We start from the raw sequence: 23,260 nt of genomic DNA on the forward strand, positions 1-23,260 counted from the left end.
AAAAAAGTCTAAGCATGTGTTGGCAGTTTGGATCCCCGAATTCTTGTGCATCTGGACTCCCAGCATTTTTCCGGCCAAGCTACTTTCCATATTGTATTGCAATGTTTAAAATCTCTCTTCTCTTGCATTAACATCTAATAAAACTTGGCAGTTGATTCCCGACCAAGGGGAAGTCCATCTGTCCACCCCCAATCTTTGATCCACCTTTCCGTGAGCTGAGAAGTATTGATAGCTAGCGTCTTGAGCTTACCAATAATTACCTGCAGATGATTCTTATCAAATCTTGAGAGACCATACACGACAGATAGTTGTTCATCATCTCTCCACCCTAGAAGAGGACCATCCCAGAAATCCTCAAATCTGCTTATCCCTCTGTTGTTGAGTCTTTTGCTCACTTTGGGCTCAATGAGGGCTAACGGAGGAAAAAAATTTGGGGAACACCAAACATTATACATGCATAGTGAATTTCCCGTGATTCTAGGAGATCCTTGCCATTGAATGAGAGGAATGAACCTCTTCCATTTCTTAATCAGAAATTCAGCAAAGGGTATATTTTAAGGACAAGTCGAGCATGGGAAAAAATCTTATCAATCCAAGAGAGTCCCCTCCATTTGCCTTGCCAACTCACAGTCATATACAAAGAAAGCTCTTTAAGCATCCTAGTCCAAGGTTGACTCTTCTGTAGAAAGGAAGTCAACATTTTTGGCATTCCCGCCATTGCATGTGTTTCCATGTCTAGGATGCCAATTCCCCCATCCTTCTTGGGTTTACACACCTTCTGCCATGCCAGGAAGGAACATGGTCTCTTGCCCTACTTATTCTTCCATAGAAAAGCTTTAGCATAGCTTAGAGCTCTCTTCCAGAGGAAAGCTGTAAAATCTATACAAGGAGTAAAGAAGTTAAAGCATGCCAACAACAACATGTTTACTATTACTACCCTTGAATGAAAGGGAAGATATACGTTATCCCAAGCTCTAAATTTGGCTATGAATTTGTCCATAAGCCAGTCCGCTATGTCTTTACCCGAGACATCCACTCCCATGGGGCATCCCAAATGTCTAAAGATCTCGCCTTTGTTCACAGCTTCGCAACCCCATCTGGTTACATCAAAGGATTCATCCTCGGTTAAATTGATTAACCTTGACTTGTGAATGTTACATTTGGAGCCAGATGCATCTGCAAAGACTTGTACAATTGCCAAAGCGTTTCTAACATTTTCATTGGATGCATCCAAGAAGAGAAGTGAGTCATCAGCAAAGCATTGAATCACCATCTGCAGTTCATCATTTACTTGTAGACCTTTTATTTGATTTTCGGCAGCTACCAACTCAAGAGCTAGATGCTTTTAAAGAAACATGGAGCACCGAATGCCAATTGTAGAGTGATCATACAACTACACCACAGAGGGGGCTGGGCATCATCAAGCCCGCCATTCAGAGTCGTGCCCAGTTGGGCAAGTTGATTGTTAGAGGACTTCTTCCAGGCAGTGAGCCATGGAAGGATTTCCTCCTGGCCAGTATTTCAGCCCGTAACCCAAGCCTTCAGGTCTCTCACCTTCACATCTCAATAGTGCTAGTCCTAGCCCCATCTACTTGTCATTGGACTCCTAGTTCAAGCCAGAGATGGGAGATGTGCAGTAGCATTGCCGCATGGCACATCTGGAGAGCTCGATGCAGCGAAGCCATCAAAGATGGCCACACTCTGCCTACGGAGTCCAAGAGCATCTGGCTTGACATCATTGATACTCTCCGCAGATAGTGGGGGAAGCTTCAGGGTGGTTCTGACCGTATGTGGAAGCGTAGGGAAGCCTTCCTGAGGCTCTAGCGACCTGGTCCTTTTCTCACAGATTGTGGTGGTGAGTCCACTCGGCATTACAAACCACCTGTGCAATTATTCCCTCCCCCACCCCTTGTATGAGATAGCCTTCTCCTCATAGAGCGGCGAGCCAAAGGAGAAGTGCCCCTTATTTTGTTCTTTGATCCTTGCCCCGTACATGGAGGCGAGTTTGTATCTAGCCTTTGTGGCTGTTTTTTGTTATTAACTAATAGAAAGATCTTGTTTCCGGAAAAAAAAAATGCCAAATGCACAGAGGTTTTTAGATATGTACAATCACAATCCACATGGATGGAGTATATGTTAATGGACTCATGTAAAACTTCAAGCTCATGCTCACACCATGTATGGGAGGCCAAAATTGCATATATATGGCTGCAAACAGTTCCAAATTCCTTTAAAACATGTCATAACATCCACTCCATAATGACACATGAGCCTTGTGAAGCTCCCATACACTATGCATCCAATACCAAAGGGTAGAGGAGGAAATTCACTATCATTATTTACATCTTCAACTTCATTGTTTGCATCTTCAAAGCAATCCTCATAATCATCCTCTTTTGTGTCTTCATGGCAAGGTTCGGTGAGAATCATGATTAGGGTCATCTTCTTGGCTTTGCAAACCTTTCGATGATCCTTGTTCCATTTATCACCACACTTGAAGCACAAGCCCGTGTCCTTCAAGTCATTAATGCGGTCTTCACTAATAACCTTGCTATTGCTAGATGCTTTCACATCAACTTGCTTCCCATCAGCACTTGGAGGTCTAGGAAAAGAATCATAAAATCTGAAATTTCCTCTCCCACCTCTTCCATAAACGGTTGGGAATCTAGTAGGATCCGTGTGAGATGCCACACCATTTGAAGTCTTACCCATAGTTGAAGTGCCAAAATCAGCCCTAAACCCATGCCTTGCTCTACTTCCATGTGTATACTTTGCCTCATAGATCTCCGCAAAGAAGCATGGCCGCCTCCTTGATGGTTCCGGGTCTTTGAGCATCCAAATCAACCTTAATGTTGTTTTGTAGCCCTTTGATGAATTTTCTCAATTTGTACTCCTCACTCAAGTCTTCCACATGAAGTGAAAACTTCATGAACTTGTGCACATAATCTTTGACATTTCCCGTTTGAGTGAGAGCATTCCATTTCTCCACCATCCTTGATCTATTAAGGGCTGAAACAAAAGTTGTTCTCATCTCATTCTTGAAGTCCACCGAAGTAGTGATGAGTTTTTAACTGCCGCCACCAAGCATAGGCATAGCTTTCTAGATGCAAAGTAGCAAACAACATTTTGGCCCTATCACTATGAGAGCTAAGCTCAAAGTAAAGCTCCATTTTATCAATCCATTCTTCAAACTCCTCATTGGTTAAGCCTTCACCTTTGAAGTTAATGAATGTTATCTTGTTCTTCACTTCCTTAAACCCGTCTTCATCACCACCTCGATGACGATCATGCGGTCTATGCTCAAATGGTCTAACATGACTGGCCCCAAACTCATTGAAATTATTTGGCCTACCACGACTAGATTCCATTCCATTGGGATTATAATCCATCTCATTGAAGTGCGGACCTCCCATCTCATTGAAGTGAGAACCACTCATGTGTGAAGGATTCCAATTTTCATCCACCCTTGGTTCTTCCAAAACTATGCCTTTGCCTTTGTCCAAACTCCTTCCTTGCATTGAAGAGAACCCATGTATAGGACCATGTATAGACATACTTGGCACGTTCGTCCCACCTTGATGCATCAATGATGGACGCAAGTTCTCCTTTCCAAGAATAGATCCATGACTTCTATCACCATGGTTCATACTAGCTTAAAGACTATGCGATGCATTGCATGTGAAGCTCCTACAAAAGATCCATAAGCTTGTGGTCCCAGTGGTTGAAAGGTGTTTGGTATTTATGGATGTAACATAGGTCCACCATAAGCTTTTTTGCCCTTATCCGCATCTTGCCTCAAACCAGTGAGTCCATCATGCAACTCCTTGCTCATAGAATCAAGCTTATCCACCATGACTTGAAATCTTTGGTCCATCTTATCAAGCATGCTTTGCATGAAGTACATCATGGTGTTCATATTAATGTCCCCGCCATCCTTAGGCATTTGTGGCATATTAGGCATATGTGGCACATTAGCCTCTTGATGCATCCTTTCATTGACATTGCCATTGATCTCTTCTTGCATAGCTCCTTGGGCATCTTGCCTTGCATACGATGTGCTTACTTCATGCTCAAGGACTTGTAGTTTCCTTTGGGTTTGGCCTTCGGCATCATCTTACAATATCAATTGACCTTTTGAAAAGCTCCCGAACTTCGAATTGAGATTCTACAAGCATTTTGAAATTGAAATTGAATATAATGAAAGTTTGCAATCCAAATATGTGAGAGAGTTCACTTACAAGAATAGCATGAACTCATGCCAATATCATAATGTGCATACTCTTCTCCAGCACCATATAGCTCCAAAGGCATCAATCAAAACACATGTATACCCCTTACATGTCAAAAGCATGGGCATTCAACACCTCCATGTACATGCGTATTTCGCATTCACATAAGCATGTCCTATGTCATTCCATAGCATTGATTCATGTCTCCATCATGTAGAATAGCTCCATCAATCAAGAAAGCACATCCAATAGCCAACAACCAAGCTTATGACCTCACCATGGCATACAAGTAAGCTTGAGCATCCATTTGAATCATATCAAACACATACAACCTCATATGCATGTGATTATGGCATTCATGAGCATGATTGGAGCATATAATCCCATCATTTGTTATTCAAATGGCATGGGAATGGCCACGAATATCATGTATTGCATCCAAATGGCAAAAAGAAGCAAAAATCCCTAGCTTATTGCGCTAGGGTTTTCTCAGGGACTCATATGAGAGCTTGTCAATGCATAATGGCATCATTAGAGTACTCAATGGCACAAATGAATGCCAATAGCTTGTTTAAAAAAAAAATGGTATGAAATTAGGGCTTCTTGATGAAAATCCCCAATTCTTGATGCTAATCTTGCCATTATGATACCAATCAGTGTATAAGCAATCAATCAAGAAGAAAATTTGGTAGATGAGGCTTCCTTATGCAAACATTTCTTCATGAAACCCTAGTAAGCAACTGGCGCAGCTGTTTTCCTTAATAGTGAGCCAATGTCATGCTAATTACAACTATTTGGAATGTTTTGTCTTATAACATGAGAACAAAACACAAGAAAGCATGCTTTGATGACTATGGTGGCTAGGCTTGCAAGAAACGCGAACTGGTTGTGAGAATGCTGCAGCAGACGACTGCTCAAGATGCCGACTTCGCTCCATCGACTCCCCTCTCCTATTCCATGGCATGGCATGGCTGCCATTACGCCACAAGGCAAGAAAAGAGGCTTCAAACCCTAAAAAATGCAGGCAGAAACAGCACGCTGCAGGCCATCCACGATGCAGAATTGTTTCCCCGATTTTGGTCCGACTTTCCAAAATTTGATCCCCCACCTCAAATTTGGTCCAAAATTGCCAAAAGTAACCAAAATCTTGCCCAAATGCTCCCAAAACTCAAGAAAATGCAAAGGAAGATGCTTTTAGCAAGAATTGGTCACCATCACCACCAAATCTACAAGCAACTTACGTAATTTCCTGCAAGCATTACTAAGAAAATCAAGAAACCCAAGATCTGATACCAATGAAAGAAAGCAACATCTAGATTATCCTAGATTAACCTAGCTTAGTCTTGCATTAGCTGAGCTTAAAGAGATTAGCCTAGGTTTAAAGAAAGGAAAGAGTAATTTCTCATTATCAAGTGACTCGCCCCAATTATGGCTTATTTTGGTATATATATACATGACCACCCTTTTCACAATTTGATTGATATTGTCCATGGGCATGGTCTATTGGCCTTAGGCCCATTATTACATATGAGACCACACTTTGTTACAAACAGCAAATGGGCAGTTAACCGTGATGGTATGGTCATCATCACAGATAAACACCCCGCATAACAACGCAAGTCTATGAGACCACAACAAACAAACTCCATATGGCAATATGCAATTGCAATGGCACTGTACTACACAGAAACTCATCAACGCCTTCAAAGAGTAGAATCAACCTTTAGATGGCAAGCACGCAACAGTGGAGGGGTGCGTGGTTGAGGAGTGGCATGCCTATTTCAGCCTCCCATGCGTCAAATGATTACAGTGGTTAGACGGGATGAGGAGGCCTAGTTCATGTGGATATGGTTAGCCAAGTCTGGCTTGAGATTGATGCACATTGCAGTATGCTACTTCCCGCCTGAGAAATCGGCATTTACATGTGCCTCGACACCAAAGGGAGAGTCCCCATATACACCGTTCTTTGTAGACATTGTATAGTTTTCCCAGCAAGAGAATGTTCTCTTCTTGGGTGATTTTAATGCACGAACTGTGGAGGGAACAGGTCCGCATTTATGATTTCCAAGATGATGCCATCATGTTGTCAGAGATTGATCTGGATGAGATGGAATCGCAGTAGGCCTCTCATGACGCAAAACATGTTACAACATATGGGAGACACTTCCTATGGGGCCCATGCATGAGCTGATTATATACAATGGGATATCTCATTGGCCTATGTCTCACAGCCTTACTTGCTTCCCACATGCACGAGGCTCGAGTCTAGTACATTGGACTATCTTATGGGGTCTCCCACTCTCATGCCATACGTCCAAGACTTCACATCCCCCTCTCCCCCACCTATAAAAGCTGACGCACCTACCTCTCATTCACCATCTCATGCACTGCCTTACCCCACACACGAATCCCCCAGCTTCTACCTTCACTTGTATCCACTTTCACCACGATCTAGACCGCATCTATGATGACCACCTCTCCAAGAAATTTTTCATCCTTGGACCTCTCCCTTCCCATATCCACAGTCACATCCCAAATTTCATGACTCCACCATGCCAGCTTTCCCTATACCACATGCTCCTCAACCAGTTTGTTGGTAGGCTCTCACCCTCAAAATGGGTGGTATGATGAGGAATGTAAAGCCACGAGCCACGAATATCTACCTCCTACACAAGAGAGAACATGGATTGATCTCAACATGTGAGATGCAAAAAAATCTTTTATGCACTCACCTACAAGAAGAGAAGTGCATTTCTTGCCAGACATGAACAAGAGTTATACTAGCTCTCCTTGAGTAAGGATACTCGAATGCTAGGCGCATTCTTGAGAAAAAAGAACCCCCACACCCATCACAAATCCTAGCCTTTAGGAGGTCTATGCACAAAAACTTTATGATGAGCACACCATGAGGATGACTCACAAGTATCTCTCACCGGACTAGTACCAAATCCCATATCCAAATCCAAGTCCAAGTTCATATCCAAGTCTAAGTTCAAGTCCAAGTTCCAAGTCTAAATTCAAATTCTAAATTCTAGTCCAAGTCCAAGTTTTAGTTCCAATCCAAGTCCAAGTCCAAGTTCTAGTTCCAATCCAAGTCTAAGTCAACATCTAAGTCCAAGTCCAAGTCCAAATGCAGATCCAGATCCAAGTCCAAGTCCAAGTCCAAGTCCAAGTCCAAGTCCAAGATCCAAATCCGAGTCCAAGAATCACTCGCTTATCCCATGAGTAATCTTCACAACTCCTACAGCCTTGTCGATGAAGAAAACCATGAAAAAGCTCTTTCTGGCAAGAAAACTAATATAAAACCTGCGATAGAAAACCTCCAAAAAGCAGGTTTTAGGGTTTTTGGAGCAGTTTTAGGGTTTTTGAAATTTTCACTTCATACAGCTCCATACATGTCCATACAGTTCCGTACGGCTGTAAAGACAAATAATGATGTGGCACTACAGCCAATGAAGGCGCTCTGAATCAGTGGTGGGCAACGATGAAAAACACCACGGTTTGGTTCATGATCAAGAAGATGATTTCTAAGCTTCAACAGAGACGGCAACACCTTAAACATGAAGAGGTTGTTCTCCAACTTGATGCTCAAGAGAGGCTCATGCTTCTTTTATACTTGAAGAGGACCCTGCTTTTTGCTAAAAGCTTATCCATGCTTTTCTTTTGTCTTTTTACTCTTTGATTTTCCCTTTTTGCTTTTCAATTTACGCAACTTTTGTCAAAGTTATTTCCCTTTTTGCTTTTCAATAATAAAATGTTACACAACTTTTGTCAAAGTTATTTAGCTTTTGCTTTTCTAACTTCAAGGCCTTGCTTTTGGCCCTGGAGCTGCTTTTTGGAAAGCCTTCGAGGGCCAAAGCGCACAATGACTTCGGAGCCCTCCCAAGTTGATGCCATTGCCTCCGCTTTATGCAGACAGCTCCTCTCATCCAAGTTTCCAACCCATCAAGTTCACTCCAAAGCCAAGCACACAACCCGGTTTGGCAGCACACTCAGCTCGTCATGATGGCTGGGCTTCAGCAGTCTCTTCACTCCCCTTTCACGATGGATGAGCTCGAACAAGCTCTTTAGGCTCTATCCCGCTCGAAATGCGTTGGAGAGGACGGACTCCCAATCTCCTTATTCTTGCACCATGGCAACCTCTTGGATGCTGGCCTAAGGGTGCCTTCAAGGAGGTCATGCAGACAGCTTCCCTCCCAAAGTGGTTAACTGAAAGCCTTCACATTCATTCCCAAAGAGGGCAGGGGTCCGATGGAGATTTGTCAATGGTACCCTATCACGCTTCTCAGCATTGCCTACAAAATCCTTGCCAAGGCGATCAGCTTGCACCTTCAGCTCCACCTCCCAGATCTTATCCATGGTACCAAAACACGTTTCATCTGGGATAGGAGCATCTTGGATAACATTTTCACCTTTTTGGAGGCGACTGCATCCGCGCAGTGGAGGGGAGAGGCAGCAATCCTTGTTGACTTCAAGAAAGCTTACAACAAAGGGATTTCTTAGAGGGCACTACGCTAGAGATGGGATTCTCAACCTCTTGGATTTCGGGGGTCTCCACCCTCTACTCCTGTGCTCACAGCGAAGTTCTCATAGAGGAAATGTGAGATCGCCTCCCAATCTCTCAATGCAGCAGGGCTGTCCCCTAGCCCCTGTTCTTTTTCTTTTCATAGTGGAGGGCAATGTTGTTTCCTCTGGGCATAGGACACCGGACTTCAGGGTTTTAGCCTCTCCATCCGCACCCTGGAGCAGCTCCTAGATGCAGTGTTCACGTGGATGATACCACAGCCTCTCTCTCTCTCATGCACAAGGAAACCTAGAGTGCTTTGCTGCTGCGATTGAGGAGCTTTGCCTCGTCTCACGTGGCCACATCAACTCGCACAAGTCGTCTCGTTTTTGGATCGGTACCATCTCCCACCCCAACTTGGCATCCGGTTGAGGCCTTTCAGTGGATTCCCAGGGTCGCCATCTCAGCTGCCATGTGGGCCTCGACATTTCTTCCGAGGAGTAGATCACCCCCCTCCTCTTGAGCATTCAAAGGAAGCTGCTATACTGGAGTTCCGCACGACTTTCATTGGCTGGCAAGGTAGTGGTGACCAACCAAGTCCTAGCCACCATGTAAAACATTGCTTCATGTTGGGTGTTCTCTCGGCTGGACAGATCCAGCAGCTCATTAAGAACTTGTCAGCCAGCAGCAGTGGGAGGGCGGCTCATGCCAAGGTGGTGCAGCCTTGTTAGAAGGGAGGCCTCGGCATCATGTGGATCCTGTGACTGAGAGCTGTGGTTTCTTCGGAAGCTCATTGTCCGTGGTCTCCAGCTAAGAGGAGATCCATGGAAGGACACCCTCCTTGCTCACATTTTATCCTGCACTCCATCTCTCAATGGACAGTGCCCCCCGGCATCAGGTGTATCTTCTCAGCGCCTACTCTTTTCAAGCTTTGTCCCTCCTTTGGGGACAAGTTTGCTGGCAGCCTCGTCCGTAGTTCGGTAGCCCTTTGTCCGTCCTTCCCTTCAGAAGCTGTCCTCCTGCAAGGAGCATCTTTGATAGCCACTGTTGTGGAATTCGCCTCCCCTCTGATCACTACCTTCAAGCTCGTTCACAAATTCTGTGGGACTGGGCTGCCCAAGGCAATGGGTACTTGGCTCCGCTACCGAGGATGGCTTGTCGGGAGTCCATGGCAGTATCTGAGCCTCACCATCAACTTTGCCACCCCACTGGATTGGCGCAACCCCTTATCCTCTCAATATGACCCTGCATGGGTAGCTTTCTTCTCACAGTATGATGCCCCCTTGGTGGTCTTTTCCATGCAAGGGCGGATTTCCCCAGATGGCCTTTTCAATTGGCGACTTTGGTCGCCCATGCTACCTAGACACCACCGATGACGAGGACTACCCTTCCTCCCACACAGGGTGAGGATGGTAGGTCTCCACAATTGCAGATGGCATATCGATCCCTATCCTCTCAAAGTTCAACCAACCCATCATGGCATCTGTGGCTTTGGGAGAATCACCCCTTGGTTCAACTTTGGTGGGATCCCAGCAAATGGTCATGGCCAACCCCCACAAAAAAGCGGGTCACCCACACCTAACATGCCTTTTTCGAGTGAACCCCTAGGCACTCATAGGACGACTCTCACACCTTCCTCTCGGACTTCTAGCAGCAACTTTGGGAAAGCTCCTAGCTGCAGAAGATGACCCTCTTCTTGTGGCTCCAAGCCCACCCTGCGAGGTTCCGGTGGACTTGGAGCCCTCATCTTCCACGGCCAGGAGCTCTCCCAAAGGACGCCCCGCAAACTGCATACAATGGAGCCCCATAGGACTTGGAGACATCGCCTTTGGAAATATCCACAGGCACTACCAATTTGGTGGCGGGTATTCACTTCTGAGGCCAGTACCCTCCGTTTCACCAACACAAAGGGTAGTGGCTTGGGTGACTAAGGCAAGAGAGTGTTAGGTTTAGGGTTAGCAATGAAGCACACAAAGCACATCCGACTTGCAGAAGGAGAGAGAGTGAAACAACGCGATGCACACAATAATGAGACAAGGGTGCAATGACAAAAGTGAGTGACTTGATAAGTCACTTCACACACTCTAAAAGCGTGCGTTCATGCTTTTTTTTTGGGTGGGGGGGATAAAAAGCACCCCGGTGTCCCTAGTTCACATGGCCACTACTATAAATCTCACAAATCCCAGCAACTTCAAACTTTTCGGAAAGCTTCAGACATCTCCAAGGGTAGTGCCTTGGTATACGGATCTGCAATGTTGTGTGTAGAGACATAAACAAGATTGATCTCTCCTGCATGCAACCTATCTCTGATATAATGGTAGTGCACCTCAATGTGCTTCATACAAGTTCGAACACTTGCTGATAGTCTTCTAAGCCATACACACTCAATTGTTGCTATGAATGCTTCTTTGTACTCAACATCACAAGATAAGGTGGTCACTCTTGTGGTTGCTTAAAGCAATTACCACTAGTGGGACACTCGGGTGTCAAAACAACCAACCCAATCTGAATCGTTGAAAGTGAATATCATCCCCCCACCATAGAATAATCCAAGAGACTGGGTGCCCTGTAAGTACCTGAAGACATGCTTCATGGCCTGCCAATGCTTAGATCCTAGGCTATGCATGAATCTGCACAGTTAGCACACACCATACTGAATGTCTACTCTCGTATTGCATATTTAAATCAAGCATTCAACAGCCTAGCTGTAAATCATGGCATCAAATGGTTCCCCAACATCATGAGGACTCAGCCTAGCACCTGGTTCCATAGGAGTGAAAACAAGCTTCGAGTCTTCAAGTTTAAACCTCTTTAGCAGCCCGACTGCAATATAACAATGCCATCACCATGCTAGATAAACTGTATACTCAAGTAGTAGTGCAACGGAACCAAATCTATCATCTCAAATGACAAATGTAATTCAGATTTGAATGCTGAAATACTATCATCATTAGGTCCCGTGAGTAGAATGCCATCCACAATCAAATCCTCTCCATCCTTCCGAACATAGGGGGTTCTCTCCTTTGGACTATTCTAGAAACCCTTACCAATTAAGTCTGCACGGACTTTCTCATACCAAGCTCTAGGAGCTTGTTTAAGACCATATAATGCCTGCCTTAACCTGCATACTTCAAGTTCCTGACTAGGTTGCACAAAACCAATGGGTTGCCAGACATATACTTCTTCATGCAAATAAGGCGGTTTTGATATCAAATGGATGCACTTTCCATCCCAAATAAGCCACCAAAGCAATAACACACCTTGTGGTAGTCATCCTAGAAGTGGGAGAAAAAGTCTCATCATAGTCAATGCCTTTCTGTTGGGCATATCCCTTTGTTAAAAGTCTGTCCTTGTACCAATCAACAGTACCATCAAACTTCCTTTTGACTTTGAAAACCCATTTCGTGCCAATAACTTTCTTGCCTATGGACAAGTCAACTAAATCCCAAGTGTCATTATGTTGTATGGAATCATATTCATGTTGCATGGCACTCATCCAATGCTGATTAACATGTGCATCTTCAAACGATACACACTCCTCATCGTCGCACAATGCACTGACACGGCCATAATCGACATAATTCCCAAAAGCATGTTTTGAACCAGCTTTGGATCTACCAGAAATGGAAGTTGAAAGGCAGCTGTCTTGCAATGTTTGCAATAGCCATCTAGGCACAGTTTGTGTCTCCTGTATTGCTATCCTTTTTCATGTCTGACTGCATCAGTACGTAGGGTCTGAATTTTTCAGATTGGTCTCATTCTCAGCAATAGACACAAAATGTTGAAAGCATATAAACATTTCTTTTAGTGGATGAACCCAAGAAAATCTAGAAAAGTCATCAATGAATGTGACAAAGTAGCCCCAAGATGTACTATTACTTCAAGCTATGACAAAAATAGAAGGGTTTGCCTTTTCCAAGAACATGCTGAGCTGCAGCCACAGAAATCAAGCCCTGATTTGCCTCATCTCTTGTTACAGGGAGATCTAGAGCCAAAGTTGACAATCCAAGTGATGTCGCCAATGCTAATGGAATAGGGATCCACAAAAGCCCACCCAGAATGTATGCTTTAAATGCAGCTTTTGGTTTAGCTGCAATGGCACTCTGTAAACACATCCAAAACAACCAGATTAGCTCTTCAGCTGTACAAAGAATTGTGGGAAAATTTGCTACAGTAAAGTGTATAAGCAATAAGCATCTACACAAATTATCAAAGCTAAAACAAGCTCAAGTCTGAGGTCTTTACAAAGGATGACCTGATCTAAAAAGAGAGGGTATAAACATCTCACACCACAACAATCACTTGAAATTGACAAGGTATATCTGAAATTGCACACCACAGACCTGCCAATAAGCTTGGTCAGACCAGACGGTTCCAAAGGATTCAATCAAATTCAGGATGCCGAACTCCAGACCACCTCTGCTATACATGGTCATATAGCTTCCATCTTTATTGCCTGTTAGAGAAATAGGACAGAGAATAAAACCTAGAGCTTGTAAACTCTACAGCATCACAACATGTCATGAAAGATATCAACATGACTAACAACCATTCACCAGACACAGGTACCACACTAGCATAGGTCCCAAGATTCCTCCAAACCCTTTGGATGCTCCCCACAGGATATAGGTCTGATGCATAGACCTGCCCAGGTAGCACCCTTTAGACAAATTACAGCCTGCATGTACACGTGAAGACAACCACACAATGCCCCTGCTGGCAAAAGAATGCCAGCTGGCATACCAGTGCATTACTTTTTTGTACCTTGCAAACGAATAGGTTTAGAGTGACGAAAATGACGACAGTGTGCAAGTACGAAGATGTAAACGTAGCCTTAAGACCTCCCAGGACAGTGTAAGTCACCACACTCATGGGAACCAGCATAAGAGCCGCATACATATTCATTCCTGCACTCAAGTAGAAAGCACGTGGCTTTTTGATTTGTGATCATGCCCCAGCTATGTCAACAATAAGGGGGTACTACGGGATGACCCATGCAAAGAGCTACTTACCAGTAGAAGCAACAAGAACGTTTCCAGCTCCTAGGAATAAAGTGACACATGTGAGAATGTTGTTCACATAGCAAAGGTATAGAAAGACCTAGAATACAGAAAACAGTTATGGTGTTAGAGACTTGTGTCCTTAACCTGAAGACTTAGGAAAAGGCATTTTGGTGGATACAAGCTTGAGACCAATGTAATCCCTATGTTTGTCAAAAAAATCCACCTTGACCCCTTTCTTCTAAACTTATTGATGTAAAAGCTTGAAAAATGGGAGACTGTCTAGTCAATAGTGCATTTGCATTAAGCATGTTTTCTTGAAAATGACATGCATATGTGAACCTGTTTCCTAGTGTGGACATTGCTCGGATTTCAATGAGTCCACTGGGCGGTTTTACTAGCACAGTTCAGTAAATGAGAGTTTGACTGGAAAAAGAGCAACTGAAGCTTAGAGCTCCCCATTCCTGACCTACAAGCGCACACCACCACCCGCCCCCTCGGCCACTGCCTGCAGCCCTGCGTGCCCTACCCCTTTGGCTTCTGTGTGCCAGCCTAGCACTCTCCTTCTGCTCGCCCCCCTGCTGTTGCCAGCCCTCGCCCTCCTTGTAGCACTATGTCCCCTAGTGGCGGCCCCCACCTTCCCCTCTCCTCACCTCTTGTTTCTGCTCCACCCTCACTCCCCTTTCTCTGCCTCCGTTTTGACCGCATCTTCCGTCCTTTCCGCGTCACCCCCACCTTAGTCTTCTGCTTGCGTTCCCAGCCATCACCACCTCCACCTGCATTCCCAGTCACCTGCGCTCCTTGCTGCCTTGTCTCCCACCTCCCAGCCGCTGCCGTTTCAGCTGCCCTTCCTTCGCTCCTCTCTCTCTGCTCCACCCTCGCCCTCCTCCCGCTTTCTTCCAAATCCTACAGACACGGAAAAACAAGAACAGGAGTACCCTCAATGGCCTCAGTGCATCTAGCCTTCCAGATATTCCAGGCTGAGACGCTAGCAATAATCTCCCAAGAGCTGTCTAACCTCTGTGCCGGAGGGACAAAGTGTGAAAGTGGCAAATCCTGAAGACAACATTGCCGAGTAACTCCTTGCCTAACCATAATGGCCAAGCTCCTATCAGTCCCCTCGAATCTCAGCTAAGGCCCAGACTATGTCAACCAAATGATAGAGCAAAAAGAAATGATAGCACCCCTCTTAATCCTACCAAAGAGGTGTGCAATCGCAGACCAAACCCTCTGTGCTTCCCTGCATTCCCATAAACAATAGTAAACTGACTCCGAAACTCGTGCACATCTAGGGCATGCTGGGCAAGCACCAGTAAAACAGACCTCCACTGATTGGTGGCCAGACCACCATGAAGAGAAACCCAGATAAAGGAGGAAATCTGTGGCTTCCTATAAGAATGCCACAATCTCCGCCAAAATACCCTCTACTTCGTGATCTGCTGCATGACAAAGTCCTTCCATGGCTCAGTGCTTGGAAGAAAGCCCCTAACCACAAGCTTACAAAGCAAAGCCTTACATTGCACCTCACGTCAATGATATTCAATCCCCCTTACTGCTAGGCCTGATAATGGTTTCCCAAGCAGCTCTGGCCTTGGTGTGTGCATTTCCATCAAGCCCTGACCAAAGAAAGTTCCGAATAAGGCGACGAAGCTGGCCAATCCAGCACTTATCAAAAATCTAGCACGAACCGATAAACCAAGCCGTGGCTAGCAAAACTTGGTTAACCACCAAAGCTCTAGAGGCCAAGTCAAGCTTCCTCCTACTCCAGTGATAAAGTTTGCTTTTAATGCTTAAGAGCACTGGAGCAAACTGTTGTGCACGGGAGATGTCAACGCCCACCTGACAACCAAGGTATCTCGCAGAGCACTCTCTCAATCCAAGTAAAACCAACATCTGTACCCCAATCTCAAGACGAGAATCACTAATCTAAAAACCAACTGACTTATGCCAATTGATAGTAGCTCCTACTGCTAAACAAAAGGCCTCCAAGGCTGTCCGGAAAGCACATAAACAAGCATGTGAAGCCTCAAGGAACAACGCCATATCATCTACTAACTCAGAGTCCAAAAACTCTTCCTCCGTGCATAAAGGCAGCCTGAGACCCACAACACCAGGGGCAGGCCGAAGAAACCTGCTCATAGCCTCAGCTACAATGAGGTACAGTAAAGGGGCAAGGGGACAGCCCTGCCTCACTAAACGGGAAATCTAAAAATGCTCGCCACGCCCCCCTCAAGCTAAAACAGTGCTATAAGCCTCCTTGTATATGCAGGACACCCCTCTGATCCAGTTTTGGGAAAACCCCATGTGTGCCATAGTGCCCTCCAAAAAATCCCAATCCACTCTGTCATAAGCTTTTTCAAAATCAAGCAAAAGAATGGCAAGAGGCTGCTAACTAGACTTTGCCTACTCGACAGCTTCACAGAAAGAAAAGATGTTATCAAATATACTCCTTCCTTGCAGGAACCCATTTTCTGTATCATGGATAGTCCTTTGGAGAATCGGCTACAAACTTATACTCAAGGCTTTAGCTAAGATTTTATATGCAGATCCAAGGAGGGTGATGGGCCTCCATTGCTTGATGTCAATCTTGTCCCCACTCTTGGGGATAAGCTGAATCAGCCCCTCTGTGAGGTATGGCGGCATCATACCCAACAACCACATTTCCTGAAGGGCAACAGTGATAGCATCTCCAATATGATCCCAAAAAAGAATAAAGAAGGTGGGAGAAAGACCATCATCCCCTGGGAATGAACCACTGGAAAGAGCATGCAGTGCGTGAAGGAATTCATCCTTCGAGAAAGGGGCATCCAAGGAAGAACACATAGCATCTGTGATGAGCCTGGGCATGCACTCCCAAACTTTCTAGCGTGCTACAGAGGGCACCTCTACAGTCAACAAAGACCGATAAAAATCTGAAGCAATACCCCTCACCTTCTCAGGCTCAATCTGAACCTCACCCTGTGAATCCTGCAACAAGTACCTCACAGAATCCCTGCTATGGGAAGGCTTGTGTGCTGAGAAAAACTCTTTGTTGCATCTGCCACCCATCTGAGTCCAAAAAGCCTCGTTCGCATGAAATGCAAACTCAACCCTCCTGTCCATGGCCAACAGCAGCTGTGCTCTAACTGTGGTCAAGAGGTCTGTAATCCAAGACGCATGTGGATGCTTTTCATGTTCCCTCTGAAGAGCAGCAATCCTACGCCTAATAGCTCTCCTTGTCCAGAGGCTCCTCCTTCTTGGACAAGGCAGTGCTATGATATTGATGGTTGGTCCTCTTATCAAGAGCCAGCACAATATTATGACAAGAATTAGGATCGTCACAAGATCTCCATATCTCTCTGATCTCAAGGGAGATGACAACATCTAGATAAAGAGAGTCAGGGATACGGACACGGGGAGAGGCCGAGCGAGCCCCAGGTTCCCTGAGACACAAAACAAAGGGGCAATGATCGGATTTGGTGGTGCCAAGCATAATAGCAATGGTGCCTCCTCTGTCCAAGGACCAATCATCCACATAAAACCTGTCCAGACGTGCAAAGATGCTCTCATCCCCGCTCCTGCGGTTATGCCAAGAGAAAGATAAGGACTTTGGCCTTCTCTAGAAGTCATCCTCAATCCAGCAATCCTTGCCAAAAAAAGAAAGCGTGAACCTCTCCCATGAGGTTCGCTCCAAAGGGTGTAAACCCCCTTCGCGTCCACCCTTCTTGTCAGAAGGTTACTCAACCATATTAAAATCTCCTCCTACTATCCAATGATCAACCTGGGGAATGACATTTGTAATGGTGTCCCAAAAGGCCACCCTTTCACCTCTCACATTAGGAGCATAGATATTCAAGATTCCCAATTTCTAACCCTCATGCATGATCAAAATCCACTGCACTCTAGCAGGGATGATAACACCGTGCCCAATAACATGAGGCATAACAGATGTTGCCACTGAAATGCAAACACCCCCTCTAGTCCCAACTGCTGAGAACCAGAAGGTGTGGCCAGAAAGCATCTTACCAGTTTTGCCACACTGAGATCTATCCAATTTGTGTTCCTACAACAAAAGTATATCCATAGACCCTCCTGTAACAGCAAGGTGAAGTTGATCCTTCAGAAGGTGCTTCAAACCACAGGTGGGATGTCCTCCAAGGCCCTGAACATTCCATGAGACGATTCTCATGGAAGAGAAGAGGGTTTGACCCCCGATCTAAGAAGACGATGGGCAGCCTAAGGACGCCTCTCATAATGCTAGAGGACGGGATATTCCACGGGGCAAAGTCCACTGACATGCCCTTGTCCGAGGCCCTGAACAGTACCTGCATATGTACGAGAAACCTGTTCGCCCAAGGGCAATGGCATCATGCTGAAAATCCTGCAATACATGATCCCCACTGCGCTGAATATCCTGCATATCGCCCCCTCCAAGTAGAGAGGACTCAACAAAACCATCCTGATCTGAGATATCATCTCTCTGCAAAGATGCATCAGCTAACACATCCCTCTAACCAGAAACATCATCTATCTATACATGCTCCCAGGAAACCTTTCCATCAATCGCACCAAGGGGGCGGGCGTCAGACAGCTCGCCACACCTGGTTGACTAAAGGACGTGAAGGAACCAAGGGAGGTGGCGCCTGAGAAGCACGCTTACAAGACCTCCTGCAACCCCGAGCCCGAGGGCAATCTCGAGCAAAGTGACCCTGTTGGTGACAAACTCGGCACTGATCGGGTTTACCTGCAATCTCCATATGTGGCTTCAAAGGGCCACAAGGGCCCGGAAGCAAAACATAGTCCTCAAAGAGCTCAATGTCACGGGCAAGAACCATGACCCTAGGATAGCATCCACCGAGGCGGGCAGAAGATGTCGGCAAGGCATGGAGGAGAGGCACTTGAAGAACTAGCCCAAAGACACACCCGATGGCCTCTAGCATAGGCCAACATACACGAGGAAGACCTAGGAATCTGAGAGTAATCGGGAAACGGTTCCGGTCTTCCTCAACAGGGTCAAAATAGCTGGAGTAGGGAAGAAAGAATATCTTCCTGGGGCCCAATGGCAAAGGGCTGCCCTTCAAAACCTCTAAGGCTGCGTCCTCAAAAATCAAAATCCACTTGGAAGAAACCTCTTCCAAGCAACCTGCCATCTCGAAAGTGTGAGGCGAGGTCGGAGGGCAGAGCCGCCAGAACCCAATCCCGAGCCTGAAGACGGGAAGGGTGAGATCCAAAGATTCTCGCAATGAGGGTCGTTTTGGAGTCTTTCTCGATTTCGGCGTAGAGGACCGCGAGCTCGGCTTCGGAGAAAACAATGGTTTGCCCCGCCGAGGGAGATTGATTAGCCATGATGCTAATTGAAGAAAAGGTCGACTTGAACCCGGATGAGGAGCAATGCGAACCAAGGGGAAGGGGCAGGCAAGGAGGCGGAGGATAGGAAGGGAGAGGGTGGAAAAGGGGCAAAAAAGGAGGGAAGCAAAGGGAATAGGGCTGGACACATAGGTGAAGAAGGGCGGGGGAAGGGCAATGCATCAAAGGCTACGCAGAATGAAGGAGGGGAGGCGAACAACGAGAGCAGGACGGGAAAGGGCGCAGATTGAAGACAGTAGCGGGAGGAAGAGGGGCGGGCAGAAGCAGGGGCGAGCAGCAGGGGAGGAAGGAGGGGGGGCAGAGGAAGAATGGGGGGCGACACAGTCGACAGAGGCGGAGGTTCGGGGAGCTCGCCAAGATAAAGGATTCTCACCAATGGCATCCTCCGGTGGTGAGACTCCCCATAGCATTTAAAGACGCATCAAAGGAACCTACAAGCTCAAACTCTTCATGCTAATCACATTCATCTCCTTCTCTTCTTTGTCATCCATTCATTGAGTCATGTAGTCACTATCATTCTGTCCTGTGGGTTTCCATCTCACTGTGACCACTGTTGGGTGTGCACGGTGCAGTGAGAAGTTGTAAATAGCATGTGGAAGTGATACAAATGATTCAGTCTTCTTCGCATTTGTTTTGTCGCTCTATTCAAATCTATTGAAGTGTTCTTTTGTTGTGAGCTAAGGACTGTAACTCACGGCGGGTGCCCGAGGGTCTAGGGCCTTTGACACACTTGTTGACACCATCAATGCATATTACAACATTTAAACATGGCCACAGCCATAACACATATCCAACATTACTTTGCATAAAACATAAAAGCTAGACAAAACATCCACACTGCATAGAGGCTGGAATGGGCCAACCACCCATCCCCCCCCCCTCGCCCCCCCCCTGGAGTATTTTATTACCCAAGGAGAATAATATCATGTACAAGCTTTGAGATCCCTACTCTCCCCACGAGAGATGCCGGATTATCCATATACAAATGCCATAACACAACCCAACACAAGGCAACCGAGCCGGAACACAGGCTGTAGAAATGCTAAACCAACAATATAATCCATATACCTCCGTGTGGGTACTGATTCTTTCCCAAAAACCACGGGTCTTCATGCAATAGAGTTGGTACAGCAAGTACAACTCTCCATTCAACCGGTATAGCAAGTACAGTGGCTGGTATAGTAGGTACAGTGGCTGGTACAGTAGGTACAAATGCTAGTACAATAGGTATAGTGATTGGTACAACCGGTACAAAGGCTAGTATAAGTACAAAAGCTGGTACAATCAGTACAATGGCTGGTACAACAGGTACAACAAGTACAAGGACTGATACAAGCAGTACAATGGCTGGTACAAGGGCTGGTACAACAGGTACAAGGGCTAGAAATCATGATAAATGATTTAATACCCTTGCCTTAAGTATTTCTTCACGATGGAAGCCTCCAAAACAGTCCCCAACAGCCGGTATTCTTCATGGGCAGCAAGAGAGCCTCCATTAATGAAGAGAGAGGGCTCCAATTTATAGATTTGGGGCTCCCATGAGTGAAAATGGAGAGAGAAGGCTATGATGACAAGTGGAGAGCCACACAATAGCTGGAGTGACAAGTGTGAGGCCACTTGTCTCAATTTGATCCACTTTCTTGCCACATGTCCCAATCTAAGAGATGGGTCCTTCCATAAACTTTCTCTCTAAAAATATCCCAACGGATAGACATTCTGTCATAGGCACTTTGCCAACTCTTGGTATCTGCTCAATTCCAGATATTATGACGCGAATAGAATTTCCATCGGAGTCAGGCCAAAAATAGCAACTCTCCTAAATTTTAGGAGTGTGGTCCTTTGTATTTTAGGATAATCTCCCATTCCCAAAGCTTGTACTTTCCAAATATTTAGACATCCTGGAGTCCACCAGACCCCTTTCATACTGGAAAATGTCCAAGCTAGTGACATCCTCCCCAGCTTCTTAATAGTTGTCCGCAACTTTAAGCTTCAAGCCATATATTCAAGATATAATCGTGTCCCATCAAGTGAGCGAGACAAGACAGTCTCAAAAATCCAATATAACTAAAGAGTCCATGTCCCAAAGAAATGGGTGAGACTAAATAAGTCTCCATAATACCAATATCATGTCCCAAAATAAATGGGCAAGAATTCCATAATACCAATGTCAATGAGATAATCATATGCCAATGAAAATCACCAACCCGGTGCTAAGACACTTAAATAAGTGCCATGCACAAGAAACTAGTGCCTCGCAGAGAAACATGTGCTATGCACACAAACTGGTGCCATTCAAGAGCACAAACCATGGTGACAGAAAAGTTGGTTCTTCATATTTCTGGCAATCCTTTCTCCCAATCCCAACAGTTCCCATGTTCTCCCATACAATCCCAACTCTGATCAACCAGCATGGTGTGGAAACAATGAAACATTCACAAATGCTGAAAATGGAGCTTGCACATGCGACACCGCATAGAGGCCGGAATGGGCCAACCCCCCCCCCCGCCCCCCCCTGGAGTATTTTATTACCCAAGGAGAATAATATCATGTACAAGCTTTAAGGGCCTTACTCTCCCCACGGGAGATGCCAGATTATCCATATACAAATGCCATAACACAGCCCAACACGAAGCAACGGAGCCGGAACACGAGTTGTAGAAATGCGAAACCAACAATATAATCCATATACCTCCGTGTGGGTATTGATTCTTCCCCAAAAACCATGGATCTTCATGCAATAGAGTTAGTACAGCAAGTACAATTCTCCATTCAGCTGGTACAGCAGGTACAGTGGCTAGTACAGTAGGTACAATGGCTGGTATAGCCAATACAATGGCTGGTACAACAGGTACAAATGCTGGTACAACAGGTACATTGACTGGTACAGCAGGTACAAAAGGTGGTACAGTCGGTACAATGGTTGGTACAACAAGTACAACAAGTACAAAGACTAATACAGCCATTACAGTGGCTGGTACAGTAGGTACAAGGGTTGGTACAACAAGTATAATGGCTAGAAATCATAATAAATGATTTAATACCCTTGCCTTCAATATTTCTTCGCGATGGAAGCCTCCAAAACAGTCCCCAACAGGTATTCTTCATGGACAGCCTTCAAGAGAGAGAGAAAGAGAGTAGCCATCCTTAGGGCAGCCTGTAAAGGTGGCAGAGGCTAGTGTGCAGTAAGAGAGCCTCCATTAATGAAGAGAGAGGGCTCCAATTTATAGATTTGGGGCTCCCATGAGTGAAAATGAAAAGAGAAGGCTATGATGACAAGTGGAGAGCCACACAATAGCTGGAGTGAGAAGTGTGAGGCCACTTGTCTCACTTTGATCAACTTTCTGACAAGTGTGAGGCCACTTGTCTCACTTTGATCCACTTTCTTGCCACATGTCCCAATCTAAGAGATGGGTCCTTCCATAAACTCTCTCTAAAAATATCCCAGCTGGTAGACATTCTGTCATAGGTACTTTGCCAACTCTTGGTATCTACTCAATTCCAGATGTAATGACGCAAATAGAATTTCCATCGGAGTCGGGCCAAAAATAGCAACTCTCCTAAATTTTAGGAGTGTGGTCCTTTGTATTCTAGGATAATCCCCCATTCCCAAAGCTTATACTTTCCAAATATTTAGACATCCTGGAGTCCTCATACTGGGAAATGTCCAAGCTGGTGACAAGGACTCTGGGACATATTGCCCAGAGTAGAACCACCACTTTCATAGTGTGTCGGGCAGCTAACCTTGCTCTACAGGTACACTAAAATTTAGCAGGCTCGGTGGGACACTCGAAACTTGGAGTCCAAGATCACCCTTATCCCTGTTTCCTCTGTATGCCCAATACACGCTCCCATGGTAGTCCGGTCAGTCCATCCAACAGTCCTCTCTCAATACGCTGCTACAGTCGGAAGAGGTTCGATTACGTACCACCTAGGGATCCCCTTCCACCCCTCCCTATGGTAGCCAACCTTGGTAATCCCACCTTCTGTAACAATGCTGGAGGCCAAGCCAACCGTCTTGGCCCAGCCAATCCTTTTTGCACGGAACCCCTTTGTCCAGCTTCGAATCTTCGAAGAATCCTCCAATGAAGATGTAGATGACCACATCTGGCGGTTCATCTCTATATGCAAGAGCCGCAGCCGTGAGCGGGAGGATGCCTTCTTGGTACTCTTTCCGTCCACTC

The 23,260-nt window shown here is 45.7% G+C and overlaps 1 protein-coding gene across 23 annotated transcripts in view; it reads right to left on the bottom strand.

Moving 5' to 3' along the window:
* The window catches only part of LOC147605447 (urea-proton symporter DUR3-like), a 109,648-nt gene that overhangs the window by 20,932 nt on the left and 65,456 nt on the right, over positions 1-23,260 (bottom strand). For 21 of the 23 annotated variants that reach the window (XM_086793202.1, XM_086793216.1, XM_086793212.1 and 18 more), the window contains 5 exons: positions 13,746-13,833; positions 13,498-13,640; positions 13,290-13,377; positions 13,077-13,189; positions 12,644-12,836 (listed from right to left, as the gene is read on the bottom strand). In XM_086793202.1, coding sequence (XP_086649328.1) covers positions 12,644-12,836; positions 13,077-13,189; positions 13,290-13,377; positions 13,498-13,640; positions 13,746-13,833 — 625 coding nt within the window. The remainder of the gene's footprint in view (positions 1-12,643; positions 12,837-13,076; positions 13,190-13,289; positions 13,378-13,497; positions 13,641-13,745; positions 13,834-23,260) is intronic. The other 2 variants (XM_086793201.1, XM_086793220.1) reach the window with 2 other exon arrangements.

This window comes from Cibotium barometz, chromosome 59 (assembly GCF_041138505.1).
Source record: "Cibotium barometz isolate CiBa-2024 chromosome 59, ASM4113850v1, whole genome shotgun sequence".
Taxonomy (NCBI): Eukaryota; Viridiplantae; Streptophyta; class Polypodiopsida; order Cyatheales; family Cibotiaceae; genus Cibotium; species Cibotium barometz.